This window comes from Doryrhamphus excisus, chromosome 16, assembly GCF_030265055.1.
Source record: "Doryrhamphus excisus isolate RoL2022-K1 chromosome 16, RoL_Dexc_1.0, whole genome shotgun sequence".
Lineage (NCBI taxonomy): Eukaryota > Metazoa > Chordata > Actinopteri > Syngnathiformes > Syngnathidae > Doryrhamphus > Doryrhamphus excisus.
In genome coordinates this window covers 13,204,556-13,231,825 of record NC_080481.1, presented here as the reverse complement: position 1 = coordinate 13,231,825, position 27,270 = coordinate 13,204,556, and the positions used below count along the sequence as shown (strand labels likewise).

The following is a 27,270-nucleotide window of genomic DNA, read 5'->3' as shown; positions in this document are numbered from 1 at the left end:
TGTGGGGACACCTGAAGGAAAAAGCCCAAAGAAAAAGAAGAAGAAGAAGCCGTGATTAATAAGAAAAGTAGTCAACCAGTTTCTCGTTGAGGTTCTCATTGGGAGTGACCAGGATGGATAGGATCAGGAACGAGTACATCACAGGGACATTACATGTTAGAAGCCTTGGAGATAAAGTCAGAGAGGCCAGATTGAGATGATTCAGACATGTCCAGAGTAGAGATGGTGAATATAAGAAGAAGAGGCATAGCAATATTGTGGTCTGACTGTACAGGTTCAACTTAAGTTTGCCACTAATCACCAGAATGACAAGGCTTGGGAGGGTATGATGCGGTCAGATGGAGCTCTGTGGCATCGACTTGATGTGTTTGGAAGCAGAGAAATGCGGAATATGACACCGAGAACACCATCCCTTCTGCCAAACATGTCAACAGAACCATTTTGCTTTAGGGCTGTTTCTCTCCCGAGTGTACAGGAAGACTTGGTTTAGAACCTTGTGGCCTCAGCCAGAAAACACTTGGAATGAGTCTTCTGTTTGGGAATGGAAATGACCAAAACAAACAGCCAAGGAAACAAGAGTGGTTCAAGTAAAAGTGCATTAAGATTCCAAGGGGGGGCCAGGCCAGTCTCTGAACTGCCTCAAACAAACCCGGGAAGGAGCTGAAACTTCTCGTTGACAAGCAACAGTTTTGAAACCTCTCCAGGATTCGAATAGTATTGGGAAGGTGAGCATTGAAATTCCTCTGGAAATGTGCACAAACCCTGGTGACCTCTGTGCTACCATCAATGGTTTCTCAAGCAAATTACTCTAAAGTCACATATGCATTAAAAAATATGGATTATTGATGTCTCTTAAGGGTGTAAACTTACAAAATCAGCAGGGTGTCAAGTAATTCTTTCCCCCAGTGCATTACAGATTGAGGGCCAAGCAGGCACATACAATATTTTGTCAACTTCAGCTAAAAAAAAAAAATCACTGAACAGTTTAAAATCATCCAATTATTAGCAAAATGACACTCTACTGCCTCTGACGTAATCTCTGAGAAGCTGCCGTTGGGGAGCGTTTTCCGTTAGTGTTGCCATAAAGTCAAATAAAAAATGAAACATGCACAGTTAATGTTGTTAATGTTCTGAAGTTGATCTTCTAAAATTGACGGCGGACGAGTGGTTAGCACGCAGTCCCCACAGCTAGGAGAACAGAGTTCAATTCCACCCTCGGCAATCTCTTTGTGGAGTTTGCATGTTCTCCCCGTGCATGTGTGGGTTTTCTCATATCATGATTTTTGGAGGCTGCACACAGGAGGAGTGGTTAGCACGCAGACCTCACAGCTACGAGAACAGAGTTCAATTCCACCCTCGGCCATCTCTGTGTGGAGTTTGCATGTTCTCCCCGTGCATGCGTGGGTTTTCACCGGTTTCCTCCCACATTCCAAAAACATGCTAGGTTAATTGGCGACTCCAAATCGTCCATAGGTATGAATGTGAGTGTGAATGGTTGTTTGTCTATATGTGCCCTGTGATTGGCTGGCGACCAGTCCAGACAGCTGGGATAGGCTCCAGCACATCCTGCGACCCTCGTGAGGATAAGCGGTAGAAAATGAATGAATGAATGTACAATGACGGTGAAAATTTCCAAGTTGTTGCGACTTCAGAAGGCGTATTTCCCCCCCCAAGATATTGGTTGCATTTTAAAACTGAACAAGAATCTAACATAAAGTTCCTCTGTCATGCATGTTTTGGAATCATTTTAGTTTTTGAATGTTCTCCTTTTTAAAATTTGTCTATCAATAGTTTTTTTCTAGTATAATAACTGTCCATCTAGACAGAAGAGGCAAAAATTCAATTGCAATTATAAGACATCTTCGACTATCATGTGAGTATAACATGGCCAGGTTTTCTGTAATCAAAATAGGGTCACTCTAATCATGGGTACATCGCCTTGAAGAAAGGATTACACACTCAGCTTGGGGTCCAACAGGTGCTATCCTAGATCAATTCGGATGCCAACAAACATAATGTACTGACTATTTCTGTGTATACCTATAACTCATATGGGTGTAGGTCATGGAAATGCCCCAATTGACTTTCACTTCACAGCATCTATTTAATATACACCATTTTAACTCACCATTCGATTGTTAAAATGCATTGTAGCATCCCTGACTATGCTCAATTTGTTTTAAAGCATTCATTCATTCATATTCTACCGCTTTTCCTCACGAGGGTCGCGGGGGTGCTGGAGCCTATCCCAGCTGTCTTCGGGCCAGAGGGCACGCAGGGCACATATAGACAAACAACCATTCACACTCACATTCATACCTATGGACAATTTGGAGTCGCCAATTAACCTAGCATGTTTTTGGAATGTGGGAGGAAACCGGAGTACCCGGAGAACATGCAAACTCCACACAGAGATGGCCGAGGGTGGGATTGAACCCTGGTCTCCTAGCTGTGAGGTCTGCGCGCTAACCACTCGCCCACTGTGCCGTCCTGTCTTAAAGCAGTGGTTCTCAATTATTATCTAAAATGCACATTCGGTTCTTCATTCATTTGTAAACCAAAAGGCTGTAAAAGTTTTGATGGAAAATGGATGAAAAAAAAAAAAAGGCTGTGCAAGGCTGGTGGAGTTCCGCTAAGTGCATGAGCGCATAAAGAGGGGTGGTGTGTGGGTGGGTGGGAGTGGGGGTTGTGAGTAGGCAGACGCTGACTGAGCCTCGGTGTGCGGAGTGGAGCACTCACCTGCACACCAGAGAGTCGCCTAAACTAGGAAGCAGCCGCTTCTCTCTCTCTCTCTGAGCGTCAAAATACGGAACATTGCAAGCACAGTCCAAGCCAGCAGAAGAGAGGAGAAGGTTGCACATTTCTCGGGAGAAGATTTTTTTTAGGGGGGTTGGCTCTGTCTTTTTCCTCTTTGTGGTTCCTCGACCAGACTGCTGTGGCTGTCGCTTCTATAGTCCGCCGCGATGAGGACCGACCTGGCTTTGGTCCTGACAACAGCTCTACTTCTTGACACATTCCGGGTGAGATTTGACAATCATTAGCTAAGCGTTTAATTCACGGAGTAGCGATTATAATTGCATTTGGTGCTGTTTGTAATGGTTAGAATCCAGGTTGTGATAAAGTCATGCGTTCTGGTGGAGTCAGTCAGTCGGTCCGGAGCGCGTATAATTGGCACTGATTTCGCATTTTTCATAAAAAATACAGTCTCCAGTCAGATTTGTTATGCATTTTACGCTGTAAAATAAGACACAAGATATGAGATGATGTTCTTTGAAACGACCCGCCCTTGGGGTTCTCATGTATGGGTTGCAACAATACAAGTAAAACGCGACACTACATGGAGAACCTTTCATTTGAGTTCAACTATTTTTGCAGAACTCCTGCAGAACACTTCAGCATATCATTTTAATTAATCGTGTTAACGCAGTGTTATCCAAACTGCGTAGCAAGTTGTTTTAAATTTTAAATCTTCCCCACCTTTTCATTTCCAATGCAGACTTTATGCATGTCAACTTCAAATGATGTCTTCCTACAGCTTTATTCTTTATACAGCTTTATACAGCTCTCAATCCAAACCAATGCCTAATTCATTCATGCAACATGCAAGCCACCAGTCAGCCTCGACGCTGAAATGTGACTGCGTACATTCAGTGGCCTGGGTCAGGTGGTTTCATTTGCAAACATTGAGTATTAAACGCTGGATATGTGTACTTCAAAACACATATACATATACAGTAGATTACAGTGTTGTCATTCTTTGAGTCACTTGAGATTATTTTCATGCATGAATGTATATTTGTGCATTAAAAAAATACACATTTCATCTTTGGATCACTTTGTTTTGCCTCTTTATCAAATGTGATTATTATAGAAAATGTGTATTTGCAGGATAAATTAGGTAACCATCACTGTGTATCGATTGTCGCTATTAAATATGTGGCTGCTTAAGTGGACCAGAAACCAAAAAAAAAACTAAATGATTTCTCTTCCTTCTACAGGGGAATAATGGTGACGATGTTTCTAAAGGTCCTTGCCAAGCCGGCTTCTCCCAAAGCTTCTACTCCGTCTTGATTCCAAGGGATGTACTGCAAGGCCAGGGCATACTTAAAGGTAAGGGGCGCTTCTAATTGGCGGTTAACTATTTTTGGAGTCAGGTCAAAAAGCTCCATCTCTTGCACTTGCATGAGCTCGAACAATTGCCTTTTAAAACCTGAGCTGTTCTTTTTTTCTGATTATTGAGATGGATGTGGAAAACGTGTAACGATGTATATCTTGGGTGGGATCAGATTCACTCACACAGTTAAAGTGGAGATCATGCTGTAAAACAAAACAGTGATACGTTTTCTCCACATTGATTAGTTAAACACTATACGTTGTCGCCATCACACCGCGACATCTTAACCGACTCTGTGTTTTTGCTCCAATTACACACCCAGTCCAGCAAGTTTTCGGGCCCGATAGTGCAGGAAATGGAATCGACATCCTGTGTCTAATCTGGCAGTGCTCCTGCCAATGTGGGCTAATTGCAATTCTCCATTGATCTCTTTGCTTTTTTTTTTTTTCTCCTCATTGCTCAGCTAAGCTGTATTGTTTAGCTGTGGGCGCACAATAGCTCTTTTGTGACTTGCTTGTGTCGTCGGCAGCTGCATAGTATATATTTCTCACTCCTTAGCTCTTTAGCTGGAAGAATTCTGGCTGGCATACAAGTTGTCTAGACTCTCGTGTGTGTGTGTGTGTGTGTGTGTGTGCAGAATGAGACTTATGTGCTACATTTCATGGTGGCAATGTTTGTGTGGAACGCAACATCATTGTGTCTTTAACTTCATTGTATTGTGGCCTGGCTGCAAATTAAATTGGATGACAGAAATACATAACTAGCACTCCTTGTGGCAGTGAAGTCTTTAGTCCAGCAGGGGGTGTCACAACAGTCACAAACTGTCACATATGAGTGGTGGCCGCTCCCTGTGCAGTTTGGTTTGAAGGAGATGAAATTGTCATTGCTAAGGAGGAGGAGTAGTAGTAGTGTCAGGAACTTCATTTAGCTCGTTAAGTAAGGGGTGCTCCTTTTTTAAAATCATGTAAAGATCTTTTTCCCCCCCTGAGCTCCACTTTTCAATAATGCAAGTTTATTGAATGTACATTGCAGACATTAACAAACGTCAAATAAGATGGATATTTTAATGTGCAAGTCTGAAATTTCCCCTTGTTGGACAAACAGGAGTCGCCAATCTGTCAATTGCAATGGACCAGTTGATATTTGGGATTTAACCGGTTGATCACAGTTGTAAATTCCCTAATTATATGTTTGGATTTAGTGCAGGCACTGTTCACTGCTGTTTTTTTTTATTTTTTAAGTCAGGCAACTTACAGGGCAGCTAACGGTCTTTCTTGGGTAGATTTTGTGAAGTTCCCGGATGAGACAAGGGTTTTTGGGCTCAAAAAAGTTGGTGCCATATGTGTTTTAATTCAGTGTTGTAAAAAAGAGCTCCATATAGGCAAAAATAGGCATTGTTGTTCTTTGGCGCTGCCTGTTCAGCTGTGGATTTGTGCATTTTTGTACAAATAAACTTATTATTAGCCTTGACATCACCCAAATTGATTGCACCATTAAAATAGTTTGAAGGTGGAATTACTATACATATATTTACAGTTTTTGTGACTAAATTTCAGTTGTGTGGAAGATGATAGCATTGGTCTCTCTCTGTCACTCTCTCTCAGGCACACACACACACACACACAGTCTGAGAACAGAGCTTCAGGGGCCAGATGTACAAACGTGCAAATGTACCATATGTGATATACATAGGCACACACTACAGACAGTTGATTTATAGTCCGTAATGGTGACACTGGAGGGCGGCGCAGAGATTCTCTGGGACGGCTTTAATAATAACATTGTTTAACCCAAAACCGTCAGATAAGTGCAGGAATGATGACATGCAACACACGCAAACACACACACACACACACATTTCCCATACATGGATGTACATGTGAGCCACTAAGGGAATAATGGGAAGGACAGAACTAGGACCTTGGCCAGGACGAGGAGGGTCCAGACACGCAGTCAATAACATTATTTATCATATAGTGTCACTCTGATGCTCCAAACTGGCTAAAATACAACAGTATGTATAATTAGAAGGGGTACCAAAGTGACAAGAAATCCTCAATGCAGACATTTTATATTCACATGACATTTTCAGTTGTATTTTTCATGCAAAAAGATCACTTTTATGCACAAATCACTTTCTAAACATTCTGTTGTTGTTTTTTTAAAGCATGAAGTCTACACACTGTATTGATGGGACTGATTGATTTAGCTCTCTTTTGTCTGGCAAAACTTCTAGACATAATGAATGCATAAACACGTACAAATGGCACTGCCTAATTTGTGTGCAAGGATTTTATCGTGTTTTTATGCGGGGTTGTATTCACATCCAACCCGGTAAAACCTGCACGGAATATTAATGGTTTTGTAAATTGTAAAGCAATCAAGTCTTTTTTACAAAAATGTCTCTGGAAAAGCTTTTGTATAAACAGCAGATTTAAAATGGTGAGATAATGGGTTTTTCAGGTGACAGTTGTAATCCACGTATATGCAGGACTGACAGTGCCTTTTGTACTCGGATTTCTTTATTTAAATTATGACTACTTCTTTGTTCAGGTCCGCACATACACTCCTTCGGTCTGACTTAAAATAGCTTTTCCACATTTTCCTACACATCTGCAATTTAATCTTACAGTACCCGTATGGTAAAGTCATCACTGTTAACAAAAAGCTCATATTGCAGTCTGCTTTTAACACTGACTTTTTGAAGACTTTCCTGCTTTCATAGTGTCATTTTCGGCAAGCCAGGTCTGCCCATAAATTATAGGGACTCTGTCCTTCTTCAGGTTTTCGAAATTTGACCAGGCATGAAAGAAGAGGGATAGATGGAAACTAAAGTGGCTTATTGTATATTTATATTAACCTGCACTGCTGCAAAAATGTTTAGTTATGAAACAAATTACGTGAAATGGGGCCAATTTTGAATAATTGGAGAATAAAATATATGATGTCATGATTTTTGGAGGCTGCACGCGGGGCTAGTGGTTAGCGCGCAGGCCTCACAGCTAAGAGACCCGAGTTCGATTCCACTCTCGGGCGTCTCTGTGTGGAGTTTGCATGTTCTCCCCGTGCATGCGTGGGTTTTCTCCGGGTACTCCAATTTCCTCCCACATTCCAAAAACATGCTAGGTTAATTGGCGACTCCAAATTGTCCATAGGTATGAATGTGAGTGTGAATGGTTGTTTGTCTATATGTGCCCTGTGATTGGCTGGAGACCAGTCCAGGGTGTACCCCGCCTCTCGCCCGAAGAAAGCTGGGATAGGCTCCAGTGAGGATAAGCGGTAGAAAATGAATGAATGAATCATTTTTGCAGGGTTGCAGCTATCGAATATTTTAGTAGTCAAGTATTCTACTGAACGTTTTGTGAGTGATCGTGGAATTATTTGAATAATCGTTGCAACTCTAGCTCAGACCAAGTGTCATATATGACAGCCAGCAAACAAATCTTTATCTTTCATGTCCCACTTTGTTGAACTTGGATTGTGTTTGTGTCTTTTGGAGGTTGTGTGTACAACACTCAGTGGGTGACATTTCGGTTCAGTATACCGGCCATCAGCTCTAAGGAATTGTGTACAGATCCTCTGAACATGAGACCATTCGTTATCATGCTGGGACATGAAGTGATGGTCTTAGATGAATGCCACAACAGCGGACCTCGGGATTTCATCACAGTATCTCTGTCCATTCAAAATGTCATCAATAAAATGGCTAACATATGCTGGCCTATACCATAACCCCACTCCCACCATGTGCTACTCGATTCACAACCATGAAACCCCCCCCCCCCCCCCCCCCCACGCTGTCTGCCATCTGCCCAGAACAGTGAAAACTGGTTATGGCGACGACGAACATGCAAATTAGCTTCCCTGAGATAATTTCTGACAGTTTGGGCAGAAATTTTTTGGATGCAAAGCGATTGTTGAAGGAGCTGTCGAGGTGGCTGAGCTCACATGATCATGGACATAAACCTGCTGGTTGTGGAGCTCCTCTGGTTACACATGGTCTGTGGTTGTGAGGCCGATTGTCTGTATTGGTAAATTCTCTGAAAAACTGCAACAGGTCTGGCGGACATTTTTGCAGTCAGCACACCAATTGTATACTCCCTCAAAACTTGCGACATGTGTGGTTTTGTGCTGTGTGATAAAACTGCCCATTTCGGTGTGGCCATGTGGTCACCCCTGTTGGATAATCATGCTATTTAATTGGCAGGTGTGAAATTTGATGGATTAAATTTATATACTTGAGAGGAATAAGTGTTTTGCGTATATAGTATATGTTTTAGATCTTGAAAAATGAAAGCAAAAGTGTTGTTTATATTTTTGTTCAATACATGCACACACTTTCACCTGAGAACAGGTTTAACGTAGATTAGTTTATTTTGCCTGTAGCAGAGCTCAAAATCAAACTCTAATTTGTTGATAGGAGCACTTTTTGAAGGAGTTTGAATAACGGAAGCCATTGTGCTGCAGGGATGGACAATGTATCAGCGTTCTCTTAGGCATCACCCTGAAAGAGAATTGCATTGTTTTGATTTCCTGCTTACCTTTTTGCCCTGAATCTCATGACACAAACTGCAGCTTTATTTCGGTCGATAGTAGCCCGGCGTGGAGATTAGATATTGTTGAAATACAGCCTTCTTTTTGCTACTTTCAGCTTCTGCTTAAATGTCGAACTTTGTCTTAAGTTGCAGATTTTGCCATCGTATTTTACAAATTCCTAAAAAGTCTTAGAGTGAGTGTTGTGTTTTTTGATAATCACTCCTATACAAACATTCATTCATTTTCTACCGCTTTTTCCTCACGAGGGTCGCGGGGGTGCTGGAGCCTATCCCAGCTGTCTTTGGGCGAGAGGCGGGGTACACCCTGGACTGGTCGCCAGCCAATCACAGGGCACATATAGACAAACAACCATTCACACTCACATTCATACCTATGGACAATTTGGAGTCACCAATTAACCTAGCATGTTTTTGGAATGTGGGAGGAAACCGGAGTACCCGGAGAAAACCCACGCATGCACGGGGAGAACATGCAAACTCCACACAGAGAAGGCCGACGGTGGAATTGAACCCTGGTCTCCTACCTGTGAGGTCCACCCTATACAAACAAACAAACAAAAATAACTCAAATTGTTCTTCGGCTGCCACCATGTGTTTAAATTACATGCTTTATGATAAATGTGTAAAAGTCACAGATGAATACCATCTAACTTTCATGAATATTAATTGTAGAAATGCACAAGGCTTTTGTTGGCTGTCTTTTGGAGCTGTGAAGTCACTAAATTGCTGCCTTATGCTCTTCGGCTAATCTGACCACAGGGAGTTGTTACAAATGAGCAGTTGACATATACCGTAAGATCAGTCACAATGTATAGTACTTGTGTAATAGTTTTAAAGAATGGTCCATGGGATTTCCAGACAGGCTCATTTAGATGATTTAGACACATGGTTTGCCATTTTATTTCCCTGTTAAGGTCTAGACATGAGTGATTTATGAGACTACCAGGGGCGTGTGGGTGGTTGGGTGAAAAAGGGTGGGTGATATGGGAGGTAGGTCTTGAGAGTTACACATGTAAGGAGATGATGGATGTGCATTTTCCTGCCAACATTTTTGAGAGGCAAAGCTCTAAGACAAATAGGAGCTAGATTGCATTGGCATCAGAGGATGTTTACCTCATACTGTATTTTTTTTTTTAAATAAAAAGTAAACCTGTGTTGGTTTGGCTGCTTGTTTACACAACAGCATTCTTGTGCATTAAAATACACACTTAAAAATCCAAGCTCTGAAAGACGAAGCTTTTGTAAAAAAAAAAACAACAAATAAAATGCATGTTTTTATTATTGATCTTCTACAGCAGGAGGCTGCTGTTTGACTCCTGTTTTCATGAAGTCAAGTTTTATTTGTGTGCATCTGCAAAAAACGTTGACCAGGAGCTGTGGATTGCTAAAATGAACCACAGACAGCTGGACGTCATCACGGCAATCTTTGTGCTGAATAGGGCAATGTTTAAATACATTCAGTTTCTGACCTTTAATAAAATATAAATAAAACATGAATGAGATTTAGCAAAATGTTAATTCTTGATACACATGGGTGTGAGGGATAAAATGATATCAACCTATAATACAATGTAAAATAAGAATAATTTAACAAGCCATTTCAGCAAATATGGTGCAGAGAGGAGTTAATACTCTACACCAGGAGATGGTGGACATCTCTAACTTTAATTTAAACTACATTTGCGGGTGTGGTGTTATTTTCCTTATTTAGGGGAATAGCGGGAATGTAAAAAAATAAACAGGGAGATGCAGCATAGCCAGTAATATCGATGGGCGTCCTCGACCGAAAAAAATAAAAAAATGCACTGCTAATTGATAGATTAGACCTGAGAATAATACAGTGACCGGGATGAATAATATACTTAGGCTGTTTCCCTTGCGACCCAACCTCGGATAAGTGGTAGAAGAATAATGGATGGATGGATGGACACCAAACATAGGACATTGAAAGGTTGAAGAAAGTCTTATTCTCTGATGATGAAAAAAAAAATGTAACCTTGACGGTCCTGATAGCGTCCAACGTTACTAGCATGACAAGGAGATGCCACCTGAGATGTTTTCTACACAGCACAGTGGAGGGGGACTGCTTTTTCCTTCAATGGCCTTCAGTGGAACAATGGAGTTTCAGATTGTGCAAGGGCGTCAAATGGCGGCTGGCCATTTTGCAGGGGGCATCCCTCATAATTGAAAGCTTCTTCCAAACGAATAACCTCACTCTTTTTGACCATTCTGCATATTCCCTTGATTTAAATCCAATCCAAATTTTCCGATTTGAATTTTGAAACTTAGAATTAGTTTCTCCATGGTGTGTTTGAACTCTGCATCCTCGTCATCTGGTCAGTACATTAAGAGACCCTCCTGCCTTTAGTGTGACAGGCCTTTGGGGGGGGGGGGTCCTACAAATGTGAAGGTTATGGCTCTCCTAAAGACATTAAACCTGCTTAAATGCTCTGCATGAACTTGCACCTAATGCACAGATGGTCCGTATGGACTGTGAAGGCTGTAAAATGACAAATGAACCCTAACAGCTTTCACTGTCCTTCATCCGAGTACTTACACACATGCACACACGATATATCAAGGTGGGATATTTTTGCTGGTGTTGTACTTTGTTGCTGCTCTTTCTATTGTTGTTAAAATGGTTGATGTTGACCATCCCCTCAGAAGGTTGGTTAGAAATGAAGGTAGAGTGAGGCGTTTTGGAAATGTCATTTTTTTCAGTCACAAGCCAAATTGAAAGCATACACTAATTGAACATACTATGTTTTAATTGCCATGTTGTTGGGTTAGTTTGTTCTATACTGTTCTGCAAAACCTGTTACCTTTCTATTACTTATTCTGGGAATCTTAATTTTAATGTAATTGTGAACCCATAAAGCAAACTTTACTGATGTATACCTCTACCTGGTCGAGAAACTGACCAGTAAATCTCAGACTCTGCAAGCATCTTTGCAAAGTACATGAAATCTTTGTGGTGCTCCAAAACCAATGTGCATTTCTCCCTTTGGGTTTTCTACTGCTCGTTTTGTCTTTGGCCTGAGCCCAAACAAATGCTGGCTTCGTCTTACTGCCCACTCGCCTCTTACATCTCCACTACCTTTGTTTAGCTATAGTAGCATTTTAATTACAGTCTAATTGATTCCACTGTGAAGAAATTTAATGCAATGATGAGTCAACCATTGCAGCTGCTGTCAGAAAACGCAGCAAAATTAGCAATTAATTGACGGATAAATATATCATTTGTGTTTTTATTTTCTTCTTAAGTTACTTTGCTTAATTAAGCCACTAACCTGTAAGGTTTTTTTTTAGGTGAAGAACTTAGGTCACATGATCAGTGCTGTCTCTGGTTGGAAGCTTTGTTTGGGTCCGCTCTGGTTAGCGTGTTTTTTTGGTTGACGTGTAGATTTTACGCCACAATTTGTCCCTCAGTTTGCGGGCATTCTTGGTTTGGTGCCCATCTTGTCATATTAATATAGTGGGTGTGTCCGCTTGACTGGCGAATGATCACATCGCCAGCCTTAAGTCCCACACACGGCAGACATGTTTGTTCTGAATGCTGCAGTGGGGGCGGAGCTGATCGGTGTTTAAAAGTAACTATCGCCAATGTCGGTTTTGGCCTTTTTTAACGATATCAGCCGATGCTGATCGATCGGAGCACCCATAGTACTAACCTTTACATACACTTTCAGAGCCAGATGACTTGACAGTTGACTTTTGATTGGAGGCACTGTTATTTGACTTTTGGTCAAATTCCATCTCTGGTCGTGCAGTACTTGTTTGCTTTGGATGCCTTTTAAAAACCACACAGGCCAGAATGCCTTTCTTATAGCTTGCTCGTCAGTCTATTGTTTTTTTTTTTTTTTTTTTAGCACATCAGACGGAGAGGCAAAGCGTGAGGGTAATAAAATGCCCTACTTTCTTCCTTTGGGCCTGGAAGACTATTGAGAAGCAGACGCAGAGAAGTTGTCTTGCTTCGAAGACTGAGAATGATCAAAAACCGAGTGAATCCGGTGGCCGCCGAGGGAACAGAATCCTATAAAGGAGCTGGAGAAAGGAGGGAAGGGGGTAAGAGGAGGAGAAGTGCCAGAGGGGTAGTCGAACTTAGAAGAGTCTCATGTCGAGGGTGGACCAGAATGAGCAGCTAAGCATGCTCTAATTTAAGATTTGGATGATAAGATGGGTTAATTCTGCACCATTCAGTGGTAATCAACAATTTAGTAAGCGTGCAAGTGTTTTTTCATGACTGGTCTTTTTTCGGTTTAAGCTCACAGTCGATCTAATTGCTCTTATTGCTCTGCTACAAACTGGACTTCCAGAAAGGCTATTCATTTAGCAATGTGCATCCAGTGGTTTACATACATGGATTTATGCATTCATATTTACCTGTCTGGAGGCTGATTATACTACACAGTGAAAGGAAATGATTACAAAGCGATGACATAATCCTGCTGTCAATCCCGTACCTCATTACCAAACAAACGAGGTGGTTCAAACTAGTGAATTGTAGATTGTGAATGCAGGAGAATTGAATGGGGACCAGCCAAGGGGTCGTTGGTGTAGAACAGGGGTCTCAAACTCAATTTACCTGGGGGCCACTGGAGCTAGGGTCTGGGCAAGGCTGGGCCGCATCAGATTTTCCAAAAAAAAAAAAAAAAAAACGCATTCATTAAAAACAGAAAAATATACAAACTTTTTCAGTGCTTTGGTTCCGATTTTCTACAATAAAAGCTCTGATAAAACATTCCACTGTTCTCAAATATCTTAATTTTTATTTTTCTGCACAAATTAAGATGAAAATAAAAAAATCAACAATAAAGAAAATCAATCAATCCATAATAAATAAATATAATAATAATAATAAAACGGCAAATAATAAAAACTTAAGAAACCACATACTAGTTGGTGGGTAGACAAATTATTTTTTTCAGATTAAAATTCACAAAGCATTATTAGAGCCCTGTAGACATGACAAAACACGACTATAGTCACATTTATACTTTTTTATTTACAACATATTGCGCAACTGCAGGGTCTTGAGACACATGCTAACTTGCAAACTAGAGAGCTAGCGACCTAAACGGTAGCCTTCAAGTTATTTCCTTTAAACTTAAATAGCCAAAAACTTACCACTTCCACATGGATAGGGAGGATAACTATTAACAGTTATTTAACCTTTAACATGAACATTAATCAAACGTAATAATTTTTTCTGGGTACATGATACCATACAGCATCCATATCAAATCCACATTAAACTTTCATATCAAGGCGGGGGCCTCAAACTAGTGTCCTGCGGGCCACATTCGGCCCACGGGCCGCATGTTTGAGACCCCTGGTGTAGAAGAAGAAAGAATCATAGCTGTATAAAATTGTGGAAAGAAGACCCAAAACAAAGAAATGCAGTGGAAGTGAAAAGTTTACCTAACCAGTTTTCTGCCTTGGGGGCTCTGTGGATAGTTTCCACCAAGCTTTCATATACAGCAGCCAAACGAGTGCATGCAAGGAGCACTTGCCATGTCAGTCACATCTCAAACCGTTGAACCTACTTGTAATTCCCTGATTAATTAAGAACAGAGATTTGTTAATTTAATTGTAGGTGTAGGGAGCTTTTTTTTCTTTTTGCTTTCTTCTGCCGCTCGCTCGCTCTCATCCTCTTGGCAGGCTAATATGCCCTGCGGCTTTGAGGAGTGGAAATGAAAGGTATAGCAGAAGAAGCCCTCAGATGGTTTATTAAGAATTGATTCAGCACATGGGCAAAAGAGAGATTCATGCTGAAGTGCCTCCCAGGCAGGCACCCTGGGTGAGAGGAAAAATTAAGAGATGAAGAGGGCGTTTGAGCGAAAGAGATTGTTGCGATACTGTCTGTCTTCGCTCAATGCATTTCAGGATCATTGGAACAATGATCATAGAAATAACGATAAAAAGCCACAGTATTTCAGTATGTGGAATCGAATTGAGCAAGTACTTAATGCACAAGGATGAGCGAATTTAATAAACAATACTAGCAGTTAATACAAAATGCAAAATACAATAATTTTTATCTCCATTATTATGTTTTATTTTTACGTGTTATAATACACTAACTAGAACCGTAACCATTTAACCATTGTTCTTAGATGTTTGTCACGCTCTGTGAGTTTCTTTCCATGCCCTCATTTTGTATTCACTTCCTGTGTTGTTCCAGGCTATAAATTCTTAGTTACACGCATCTAATTTGCTGTTGTGTATTTAATTCAGGTGCCCACTTCTCCCTGTGTTGGAGTTTTTGCTCTATGTTGTGGATTCATGTCGCTGCACAGCAGAAATGAATGAATATACAATTTTACCTGCATCGGGTCTCATCTCTTGCATCCTGGGGTCACACCTCAATGCCGCGATGCCAAGATGTGACGATGTTTGAACAAACGTAACTCGGAAAGTGATAGCAATGTAGAAAAGGGGATACCAATGTCTTTATTGCAAAAAACAAAACAGGCTACTGTCGGTTGATTCACAACAAAACAACATCAGCACATTTAACTCTTGACACCAGGGGTGGGCAAATGTTTTGACTTGTGGGCTGCATTGCTTTAACAAAATTTATGGGGGGTCAGACTATATATTGTACACGTAACAGTCCACCTGTAAGTATTGTATCTTTAAATATGTTGCGTCCCTTTTTTTCAGGAGCACTTTGTAAACAGCAGACCACTTCTACTTAAACCATCAAAAGGTTGACTCAAGCCATGATGCCGAGTTGTATGTTAAGTTTAAATTGAATACTTTGGAAAAGAACGGGTGAGCTGTATTCAAACACTTGGCGGACCGGATGTGGCCCCCGGGCCGTAGTTTGCGCACCCCTGCTCTACACTGAAGCAGTGTAGAGCAGTGCGAGTACACACACACACACACACACACTTCAAGGACGGTCAGAAATCACACAACTCATTCATTCATTCATTTTCTAATGTGAGTGTGAATGGTTGTTTGTCTATGTGTGCCCTGTGATTGGCTGGCGACCAGTCCAGGGTGTACCCCGCCTCTCGCCCGAAGACAGCTGGGATCACACAACTCTTTCCCACTAAATATACCGTAACTTCCAGGTCGGTACAGGTCAGTAGCATCTTAAAGGGTCTGCTCCTGACTTTGGAGTTAATTTAGTTATTGCTATATTGGATAATTGCATGACATACATACGCCCCAAGAACCACTTATATGTACAAAGTTGAAGAATGAGTAGTAATGGGTAATAGACAGGGGTGCTCCATAAAGGCACTCATTGAGAGGGTTGATAAACGACTTGGGCTCATCATGCTACAGCTCCTTACCTCAACAACCCCAGTTGTGTTTAATTCATGTTCAAGTACCGGTAAACTAGCTGACTATCCACCTGTGAGTGTAAATCTGATCCTGGCCACTTCTATCACCTCAAAGGATGTTCATTGGACAGCCCATTTTTGACTACACACAACATTTGAAATACAGTAAACCTCGGATATATCGGACTCGGATATATCGGAAATTCGCTCACAACGGACAGATAAAAAAGAACCAATTTTTCTGTAATGCATTTCCAATGAAAATTCATTGCATATATCGGATTTTTTATAACGGATTTCGCCCATTTCGGACAAAATCTCCAGTCCCGTTCCAATGCATTTCCGTTAAATTTCCCTCGCATATATCGGATGGCCGCATCGTGGCGCTCCGATTCGCCGAATCGTGACAGGCCGCTATACGACGTCATTTGCAGCGTTTGCAGCGTTGCCTGCGCGTCCAGGTACATTGGAAACATAGTCAAGGAAGTGCCTTTTTATAACGGATAAAATCCGATTTACGCATATACCGGATATAAATCCGATATATGCGTAAAACGGACATTTTCCGGTATACGCATATAACGGATTTCGCTTATATCGGACAAAACCAGTGGGAACAATTGAATCCGATATATCCGAGGTTTACTGTATCTGCATAAAAAGTTGAGTGCACCCGTTCAGATGGAATCAGCTTGTATGTGCAGTTTTCTAAGTCTGCAACTAAGTCATTTGCTCTGCAGATGCTGACAAATGAATGATGTGTCTGATTTGTTGGTGCGTATTAATTTCGGTAGTCGTTCCTTTCATTTGATTAGCTATTTGCTCTGTCTTGACAAATTGTGCTGTCCTTCTCTCACAGCCAGAGCACTAATCTATGACAAAAAGAAACAAACTAAATCCTTGCATGTGACTAACTGGCAGCTCTGCATGTGTGCATTTTGCACTCCGTGTGTGTGTGTTTGTATATTAAGTGCACATTGGAAGAAAAATAGCTGGAGTATTGCGGTGTGGGGAAAAAAAAAACAAGCAATGAAAGCTTACTTAACAGCCTTCCAGCTTTTCAGTGATAAACCACATTACTGATGATTAGCATTATTGATTGATTGAATGGTAGTATCACTGCTCTATCGATTTTTGCCAGCATCCACAGACTTTACCTTCATGTCCAGAGGCTAAAAATTTGGAACCACAATCAGTGCTCACTTCTTTCACTACATTTTTTTATAAAACCTTGCCCTTTGTGCTTGTGTGCTGTATTTAACCACCAAAAAATGCTCCGGCACATTAAACAAATTTCAAAACAGACTCTTGTGTTTGCATTCAAATGTCTTTGGAATTAATAAAAAAAAACAAAACAAAACACGCAGCTCCATTGCTCTCAGTACTTAAGAAAAAGTTTCAAATAGTTTAACTTTATCATAGATACTAGTTCTGCAATTCAATTCCTTAAGATTTGCTTGGAATAAATGAATAAATTAAATGAACCATTTTAACCTATTATGCTTTTTCCACTTTTATGATCTATAAATGTAGTTAGAATTTTGTATTCTTGTGTTAAATGATACCAAAGTTTCAGATAATGATGTCTGCGCATTTAGAAGTGACCCCTGAAAGAAGACTCAAAACGCTCAGGTTCAAAAGGCGTGGTAATACTGCCCCATTTGTGATGTCACAAAAGGGTGGACTTAGGAAGCACTTTGGGCATGTGACCAATCACAGCGAAGTGGGGGCGGACAATTTTGTGAGTAAGCACAAATCCAAGGAAATACATCTGGAATAGGTGCAGATTCTGCAAGATCTAAAACGTTTTTTTTGTGTAGCTACTCTATAGGAGACATGAGGTCATTTTGTTGCCTTTTTTTTGGCATCAAATAGGAAATAATACACCTACCATCAGACTAGCAAATCATTCTGTAGCTCTCATCGTTTCTTTTTGTTTTTTTTCTCCTTTCTCTCTTGTACTCATTCCACTTTCACCATTTCCAATTTATTGGACCTTTTCAGAGTAAAACTGCCATACAAGGCCAATCAAGGAGAGATTATACAATTTTATCATTTATATCTTGCATACTTATACTGATGCCTCATGCTGCAGTACCCTTGATGTGGTTTAATTGAAGTTTCAACCAGTTGTCTTTATTTTGCTACTATATAGAACAGGGGTGGGCAAACTTTTTGACTCGCGGGCCGCATTGATATGACAAAATTTACGGGGGGGGGGGCAGACTATATATTTTACACGTAACAGTCCACCTGGTATTATTGTATCTGTAAAATTGTCATGCAATCTGCTATTATTATTTATTATTTTATATTTATATTTAAATATTTAAAAAATAATAAAATATTATAATAATTACAATAAAATTAAAATAATAATTATTATATTATTATTATGTAAATATGCAAATATAACAATAATATTATATATAATTAATATAATAATTAGCATTAATAATTATAATGATCATAATAGTTCTAATAATAATTATAATAATCTAATAATAATAATAATAATAATAATAATAATAATAATAATAATAATAATAATAATAATAATAATAATAATAATAATAATAATAATAATAATAATTATTATTATTATTATTATTATTATTATGTGCTTGTGTCCCTTTTTTCAGGAGCACTTTGTAAACAACAGACCATGTCAAAAAACGAAATTGATAAAACCATCAAAAGGTTGGCTCAGGCCATGATGCCAGCTTGTATGTTGAGTTTAAATGAAATACTTTGGAAAGATTGGGCGGGCCGTATTCAAACACTTGGCGGGCCGGATGTGGCCCCCGGGCCGTAGTTTGCCCACCCCTGATATAGACAATTTTCTCCGTTAGTGCCAGGAATCACATATTTATGTAAATTGTTAATAAAATGTAAAAGTGCTTCACTTTATCAGACTCATTGAAGCAACGCTCAATGTAAAATAGTTTACACCTAGAAAGGATGTAAGGTTACAAACAAAATGTCCTCCATTTGTTATAGATGAACTTTTTGTTGTGTTGAAAAATCTGCATGACTGCAATTTATGTATTTCATGTATTGTTGGATGGTTTTTGGGGTTCTTGTACTAACAATAAAAAGGTTAATGGTCCTCTTCGAGACTGTCTTGGGACTGTCTCGCTTTCTCTCTGGTGGCTGCTTCTCAAAACTAAACTCCTGTCATTGAAAGGGGTTGTGAGGAGGCCACTAAAAGAGAATCACATTGTCATCCCATAATGAAGGGTAGACACTCATGACGTTCTGCCATCACTATGTTGAAGCACGACCTCCTCCTTCAGACCAACCATTTATTCTGTGTCCAGACTCATTTATTCCATCCCAAGGCTATATTGTGGAGGAAAAAAAAAACATTTCTAATGATGGCAAGACCCAGTGGGTTACGATGTATTCGATCTTTTATCTCCCGTGAGATGTCTACGCGTGACCTGGTCTTTGGCCCTTAGGGCTACCGCTGCCTATTGGAGCTGCAAGACTCATTTGACATCTCTCAGAGGTGTTCCTAAGCCCGATGGTAAAGCCAGGTATCAACATGTCCCACACTCATAACACTTTGGTCTCTGATAGCAGTGGAATACTTTTTAATGACCGCTCTCGCCATACTCCCGGTACATTGCAAGGTTTACACCAAGTGAACAGTGTTTAGTGCATTAGCTGCATCATATTCTTTAAGTGCTTAACTGATTTATTCTTGCTTTATAGATGTTTACCTTAGCGTCTGAGGTACAAGTACCTTGATGTCTTGAATAAGTATTGTATCCTAATGGTGTAAAAAAAAGGTGATAATTAATTAACATAATTAAATAGAATTTTTTTTTTACTTCGCTTAGGAGCGAGATATGTTATTTTGCTCTTGGAAATATCATTTTAATTAGTAGATGCGAATCAATTAAAAATCAAACCTGACATTTAGGATCTTGGAGGTGTTAAACACGGATTGCATTAATTCCCTGTGATGAGAGATGATTGGAGAGGGGTAACATTTGCGGCGGGAATCCGAAAACTACAAAGAGAACATCAGCTGGGTTCTGTTACCTGGGCTTCTTTTAGTTTAGTGGAAATTGGTTTATGTCATTCTGAGGCGTGATCACCGAGACCAGTGAATTGAGGTAGATGAGATTGAGATTGCTTTTAGTGTTAAATTGGATTTTGTGGATACATAAAGTGTGTTGTATTAAACTTAAATAAATTGTACGGCACCCTTCCATTCCATTTTACTCCACTTATTCGGGTGCGGGTCGCGGGAGAAGCAGTCTCAGTAGGGAAGCCGAGACTTTTCAGTGCCCGTGTACCTCCAGCTCCATGGGGATGACGCCGGCAGGGTGTCCTTGGTCTGCTCCAGGGACCTTCTCCAGGCTGGGTATGCCCTGAACACATACATGCTGTGACTTACAATAACATGTAACAATTACTGTCATGATGCTTTGGTGTGTCCGTGTGGAAGAGAATGAGATACAGTTTTTGATGTTGGTATTATACTGCTGATTGAACTGCTGTTGACGCTGATCATGTATGCTAAATAGTATGCTAATATGCTAAATAGAAATGTTTCTTGTCAGAGCATAAAGCCTGTTGACTGATGCCTTTAACCATATGAATACATCATCACTGAAATATAGAGTTTAAAATGACACCGCTACCATATTTCTTGTATCCTGAGTGGTAACAAGTGAACCTAGGACCATCTGTTCCGATCAGAGCACCTAATCTGTGATCCAGTTTGACTGTGGCATGTTGAGATGCGTCCCAGATACAGCATAAAACATCAGTGTAACCCAAGACATGCAGCACATCTCCCAGGCATGTACTCGGAAAAGTGTGAAGGCATTTTCTTCTTTTCTTTAATACTTTGTCTGCTGAAGGATCACACTGAATAAGATGCATTGAGAGCTCATGTCAGTTACAAATACGCACAAGTACTTCTCCGCCTTCATTTCAGAATCGAGAATAATAATGATAATAATAATAGCATATGTGGAGAACATAACACATTCCTCTTGCCTGGCCCAACATTGGTATTTGTTTCAGATCAGTGACATTGACAAATTTAGAATACCTTGGGCAGCAAAGGCAAATCCATCGCCAAGATGTAATAGGTCATTTCCCAAGAAAGCTGCCTTATCTGTCTGCCCTCCACCTTGGTCAGAGGTGAGAAGAAAAGGTGACAAGTTGAGCGGACCAGAGGAAGGAGGCGGTCTGACTGTTGGTTGCTGTCAAGGTCTGTCAAAGTATGCTATGGAATTGGGGATATATATATATATATGTATATATTTTTTTTAATAAAGTAAGGGCACATTTTTGAAGGACATACAGTATCTATTTTTATTGGACAGTAACATATTTTGATAAAGCACACGTTTTTTGCGACTCCAAATTGTCCATTGGTATGAATGTGAGTGTGAATGGTTGTTTGTCTATATGTGCCCTGTGATTGGCTGGCGACCAGTCCAGGGTGTAAGATAGCTGGGATAGGCTCCAGCGACCCTCGTGACGAAAAGCGGTAGAAAATGAATGAATGACTAACATATTTGGCATAATTGGAGAATAAAATATGATGTCATGATTTTTGGAGGCTGCACGCAGGACGAGTGGTTAGCGCGCAGGCCTCACAGCTAGGAGACCAGACTTCGATTCCACCCTCTGGTACCTCTGTGTGGAGTTTGCATGTTCTCCTCGTGCATGCGTGGGTTTTCTCCGGGTACTCCGGTTTCCTCCCACATTCCAAAAACATGCTAGGTTAATTGGAGACTCCAAATTGTCCATAGGTATGAATGTGAGTGTGAATGGTTGTTTGTCTATATGTGCCCTATGATTGGATGGCAACCAGTCCAGGGTGTACCCCGCCTCTCGACAGCTGGGATAGGCTCCAGCATACCCACGAGCCTTGGAAAATGAATGAATCCAGTTCTATCAAAATATGTTGCTGATTGATTAGATTAGCATTGCACAAGTGTACAAATTATGTCTGTTGAGTATGTAGCGTTTTCCAGAAAATACATATTTATAAGCTATCTTTCAAATTGGTGCAAACAAAAACCGACAAGAGCAAACAGATTATGCTAACTGTTCCCTGTTGAATTAAGTTTTTCCAGTTGAAAGCAGAGGATCAAATAGAAGAACAATCCAGACCATGTAAAACTATCTTTGCAAATATAAATAAATCACTCTATTTTTGCATGCCCCACACATCAAACGGGTCATACCTTCTGGCCATATTCAGATGTCCTCTGTTGTGATAATTTCCATATGCCTTCATCTCTCCATCTTGCTTATTATTTTTCTGTTTTCAAACGCTAGGCCTCTTTCACCGCCTGATCTCACCGGTCACGCCGACATGCCCATTGTAACTTTGTGCTGTGGAGGTGAAGTGTGTTTATACAGTACTTCTTGACATCAGAATCACTCTGACACGGTGACTTCCCCGCTATCCCTGGAAGCACTAGTTCCAGAAAGACAAATGTCTTCCTGCCAATCCAGTTGTATAGTGTGATCCCGCGAGAGAAGTGCGATGCCACTAGAAAATAACGTGTGACACAAGAGGATCCAAAGTGACGCCTTCATGAGAAGAATATTTGATGTTTTGAAAGGGTTTTCCTATTGATATGTTTTGTTGGTCCTCACTCATCCTCTGCGTGCTGTGACAGAACCACATCACAATGGGACACACAAAGAAGACAGCGGTCCATTAATACGAACGGAATTGATCTGCTCAGGCCTCTGTGGGGTTGCCTGTTTGCCAGTGATTGTAGTGTGCTCATTATCCATCTCTGCTCCAGGTAATTACTGGGTTGTTTTGATCGAAAAGCTTTTAATTAGTTGCTCATTAGCATTGTTTAATTAAACTCACCCCATGCCTTTTATAATGTGGTAGCGCTTCATCGGATGAAGTTGTTCGAAGTAAAACTCAAATTGAGCCATTACGGCTGGATCGGTGCAGCATGTGATTAGCTTAGGTAGACTACATAGATGGTGATCTTGTGAAGGTCTGTGTGGGTCCGTGATTCTCCTGAAAGGGGTACCAGAGGGGGTGCTGTCACATCGAGGGGAATGAGGCACAGACAGTGATTTGAAGCTATAACCATTCATTCATTTATTTTCTACCACTTATCTTCACGAGGGTCGTAGGGGTGCTGGAGCTGTCTTCGGGCGAGAGGCGGGGTACACCAATCACAGGGCACATATAGACAAACAACCATTCACACTCACATTCATACCTATGGACAATTTGGAGTCGCTAATTAACCTAGTATGTTTTTGGAATGTGGGAGGAAACCGGAGTACCCGGAGAAAACCCACGTATGCATGGAGTGGAATCGAACTGGGGTCTCATGTGTGGCCTGCATGCTAACCACTTGACCCCCGGGCAGCGGAAATAGTGTTTCATTCATTCATTTTCTACCACTTTTCCTCACGAGGGTCGCGGGGGTGCTGGAGCCTATCCCAACTGTCTTCGGGCGAGAGGCGGGGTACACCCTGGACTGGTCGCCAGCCAATCACAGGGCACATATAGACAAACAACCATTCACACTCACATTCATACCTGTGGACAATTTGGAGTCGCTAATTAACCTAGCATGTTTTTGGAATGTGGGAGGAAACCGGAGTACCCGGAAAAAACCCACATACGCGCGAGTGGAATCAAACTGGGGTCTCTTATATGTGTGGCCTGCACGCTAACCACTCGAACCCCGCGCAGAGGAAATAGTGTTTCATTCATTCATTCAATCATTTTCTACTGCTTTTCCTCATGAGGGTCGCGGGGGTGCTGGAGCCTATGCCAGCTGTCTTCGGGCGAGAGGCGGGGTACACCCTGGACTGGTCGCCAGCCAATCACAGGGCACATATAGACAAACAACCATTCACACTCACATTCATACCTATAGACAATTTGGAGTCGCTAATTAACCTAGCATGTTTTTGGAATGTGGGAGGAAACCGGAGTACCTGGAGAAAACCCACGTATGCATGGAGTGGAATCGAACCTGGGTCTCTTATATGTGTGGCCTGCACGCTAACCACTCGACCACCTCTAGTGTTTGTGGATTGCAATTTTGTGACATGCAAAATTGTGCTTGCTTTTGGTACCGCATTCAGGGGATTGACCCATATACAGGTACATCACATGATCTCCGGACTTTTAGAGGAGTAAACTCCCTCATGGAGGGAACTGGTGGCACAAAGGTTGGAAAAGAGTTCATGCAGAACTCTTTGTGCTTTGAGCCACAAGTGTTGTTGGACAGTTGCAGTCCGAGGAACTGAAGAGGGATTCGGGGGGTTATGAGACAGGCAGTGAAAGAGTAACATGAAGGGGGAAGAAAATGTTAAAGCCCAAAACGAAAGCCTATGTGACGGCTTTAGAAAAGCCAAGCTTCACAGTTGAGAAGCTGGACAATACACAGACAGGACAGCGAGAAGAATTCTAAATGGTCTGGCGAAGACTGATGCTTTGCTTTTTAAGTCTTTTTTTTTCTCGCTTTCTCTCCCCCCCCCTTGCACTCTGTTTCAGTCTATGGCTTATCTCCTCTGTCTTCTACTATGTTCTTGTCCTTTGTATTCCTCAGTGTCGCCTTGCATCTTTCATGCTGCCTTCCTCGCAGAGTCTCTCCTACATATTCAGTTTTTTTAGCTGAGCTTTCTTCTCAATATACTATTTTGTTCTGTGTCTTTCACATGTGTATTTTGTATGTGTTTGCGTGAGACGCCGCACACAGCTAGCCTTGATTACATATGCCTTTGTTTGTATACTGACTGCAACTAAGCACTCACCCTAGTTTTGTGTTCATGGCACGTTCTGATGGAGTGTGACTGTGAACAAAGTGCCAGTGTGTGAGGGTGGAATGAAAGCCCCCCCCCCCCCCCCAAGTGTCACAGCATACACCAGATCTGACACTCGGGGAGCCGGGAATCAGGACTTGACTCATGATTCGCGAAGGGCAGTGTCCAGATGCCCGAGTGGGGAGAAAAGTAACAGGGTTGCCATGACGCTGGGTGATGGCTTTTATCATTTTTTTTTTTTTGCATCACAATAGATCATCTTAATGGTGTCATTAGATCACTTGCTCACTGTGTCTTTCAAAGATCATTCTTACTTGCAGCCCCTATTTGCTATATGCGATACACATACACTATGCCCTTTTAATAAATAGCTTGATCTACTGTATTTATGTCATTCATTCATTCATTCATTCATTTTCTACCGCTTTTCCTCACGAGGGTCGCGGGGGTGCTGGAGCCTATCCCAGCTATCTTGGGGCGAGAGGCGGGGTACACCCTGGACTGGTCGCCAGCCAATCACAGGGCACATATAGACAAACAACCATTCACACTCACATTCATACCTATGGACAATTTGGAGTCGTCAATTAACCTAGCATGTTTTTGGAATGTGGGAGGAAACCGGAGTACCCGGAGAAAACCCACGCATGCACGGGTAGAACATGCAAACTCCACACAGAGATGCCCGAGGGTGGGATTGAACTCGGGTCTCCGAGCTGTGAGGTCTGCGTGCTAAACACTTGTACGCCGTGCAGACTACTAGTCATTTTTTACGCTTTTTCCTCACGAGGGTTGTGGGGGGTGCTGGAGCCTATCCCAGCTGTCTTGGGGCGAGAGGCGAGGTCCAGCCAATCACAGGGCACATTTTGACAAACAACCATTCACACTCACATTCATACCTATGGAGAATTTTTGAACCTAGCATGTTTTTGGAATGTGGGAGAAAACCCATGCATGGGGAGAACATGCAAACTCCACACAGAGATGCCCGAGGGTGGAATTGAACCCTGGTCTCCTAGCTGTGAGGTCTGCGCGCTAACCACTAGACCGCCGTGCCGCCCGTATTTATGTCATGTCATCTGGATTTCTGGATTTTTATGCATTTATGATTATCTGCGTGAGGAAGTTGCAAATTGTTGCGTCACCTGAAAAGCTGGCAAAAAAACACATGTGGTTTTGTTTGGCTACTTCAGTGTCCGTTTAAATAAAGAACAGATCAATTGTAGTCTCATCTGACCGCATTGTCTTAGTCATTCAGTGATTCATTGTCAAATGTCAGACAGGCCTGTACATTTGCCTTCTTGAGCAAGGAGATCTCCTGCAGGACCTCATTTCATTACAGCAAAGTGTCTTTACAAATGGCTTTCTCTGTGACTGTGGTACCAACCCCTTTGAGATCATTAATCTTCTCCTCTCTTGTAGTTGTGGAATGATCCCTCACCTTCCTCAAAATCATCCTTTTCCCCAAGAGGTGAAATCTCGCATGGAGCACCAGATTGAAGCAGACTGACTGTTTTTGTGATACTGCACCAATAGTGTTCTCTTTCTCACCAAGCTGATGGTGTTGTTGTCCATTCCAGTTTTGTGCAGAAGGTCAGAAGGTTGACAGCTCTTTGGTCTTGCCCATGGTAGTGCAGATGTTTTCCATGGATGATACATTGACAGGTGTCTTTTATCCACTTGACACATTTCTTGGGAGTACTTTTTTACATAGACTCATAATTGGTTCCAGACCGGACTGTTTTCTATACCACTTATCCTCACCAGTGTTGCAGGGGTATGCTGGAGCCTACCCCAGCTGACTTTGGGCAAGAGGCAGGGTACACCCTGGACTGTTCGCTAGCCAATGGTAGAGCACATATAGACAAGCAACCATTCAAACTCGCAATGCACAAAATATCGCCAATTAACCTAACATGTTGTAGGAAACCGGAGAACCCGAAGAAAACCCACACATGCCCAAGCAGCCACGTCTTCCCGATCTCCTGACCATGATGAGTTAATCCATGTGAAGTAGTTAGAACATTAAAAGAACCTTCTAGTCCCCTTAGCTTGGCGTGGGTTACGGCCACAACAGTAGCTCGTGTTAGGATTACTGTGTCAGTTATGAGATCATAAAACCTGCAATAAAAGCATGATGTTCTGATCATCAAATCTGGTGCTTGTGTGTCACATTACAACATTAGTAATGTCACTAACACCTTGTGACTATATTAGAATACTACATCAGTATTACAATGAGTTTTCTGAATGCCTTAAATTTTTATTTTTGTGCATTTTGCTAATTTTATGCTTGGAAATGCCTAAAATGATCATTTAGATTTGCTTGAATATGCTTCTAGAGACAGTAGCCACGTTTACATGAGATTTTCCTCTTTCCGAATAATGTACCAGAAAACGGTGTATACATGGAAAGGAATATTCCAATCTCCTGTCTACATGCACCGCTATAATCAAATATAGTCAATGGGGCATGCGCAGTAAAACGTAAACAACATCACGTGATTCATCG

At 41.3% G+C, this 27,270-nt stretch overlaps 1 protein-coding gene across 2 annotated transcripts in view; it reads left to right on the top strand.

Annotated features, from left to right (window-relative positions):
• Positions 1–27,270, top strand: part of LOC131104687 (cadherin-4-like) — a 248,021-nt gene that overhangs the window by 24,240 nt on the left and 196,511 nt on the right. Inside the window, exons 1-2 of one of the 2 annotated variants that reach the window (XM_058052161.1) lie at positions 2,698–3,020; positions 3,999–4,110. In XM_058052161.1, coding sequence (XP_057908144.1) covers positions 2,964–3,020; positions 3,999–4,110 — 169 coding nt within the window. In that variant the 5' untranslated portion in view covers positions 2,698–2,963. Of the gene's footprint in view, positions 1–2,697; positions 3,021–3,998; positions 4,111–27,270 lie in introns of those variants that run through there. The other variant, XM_058052160.1, reaches the window with a different exon arrangement.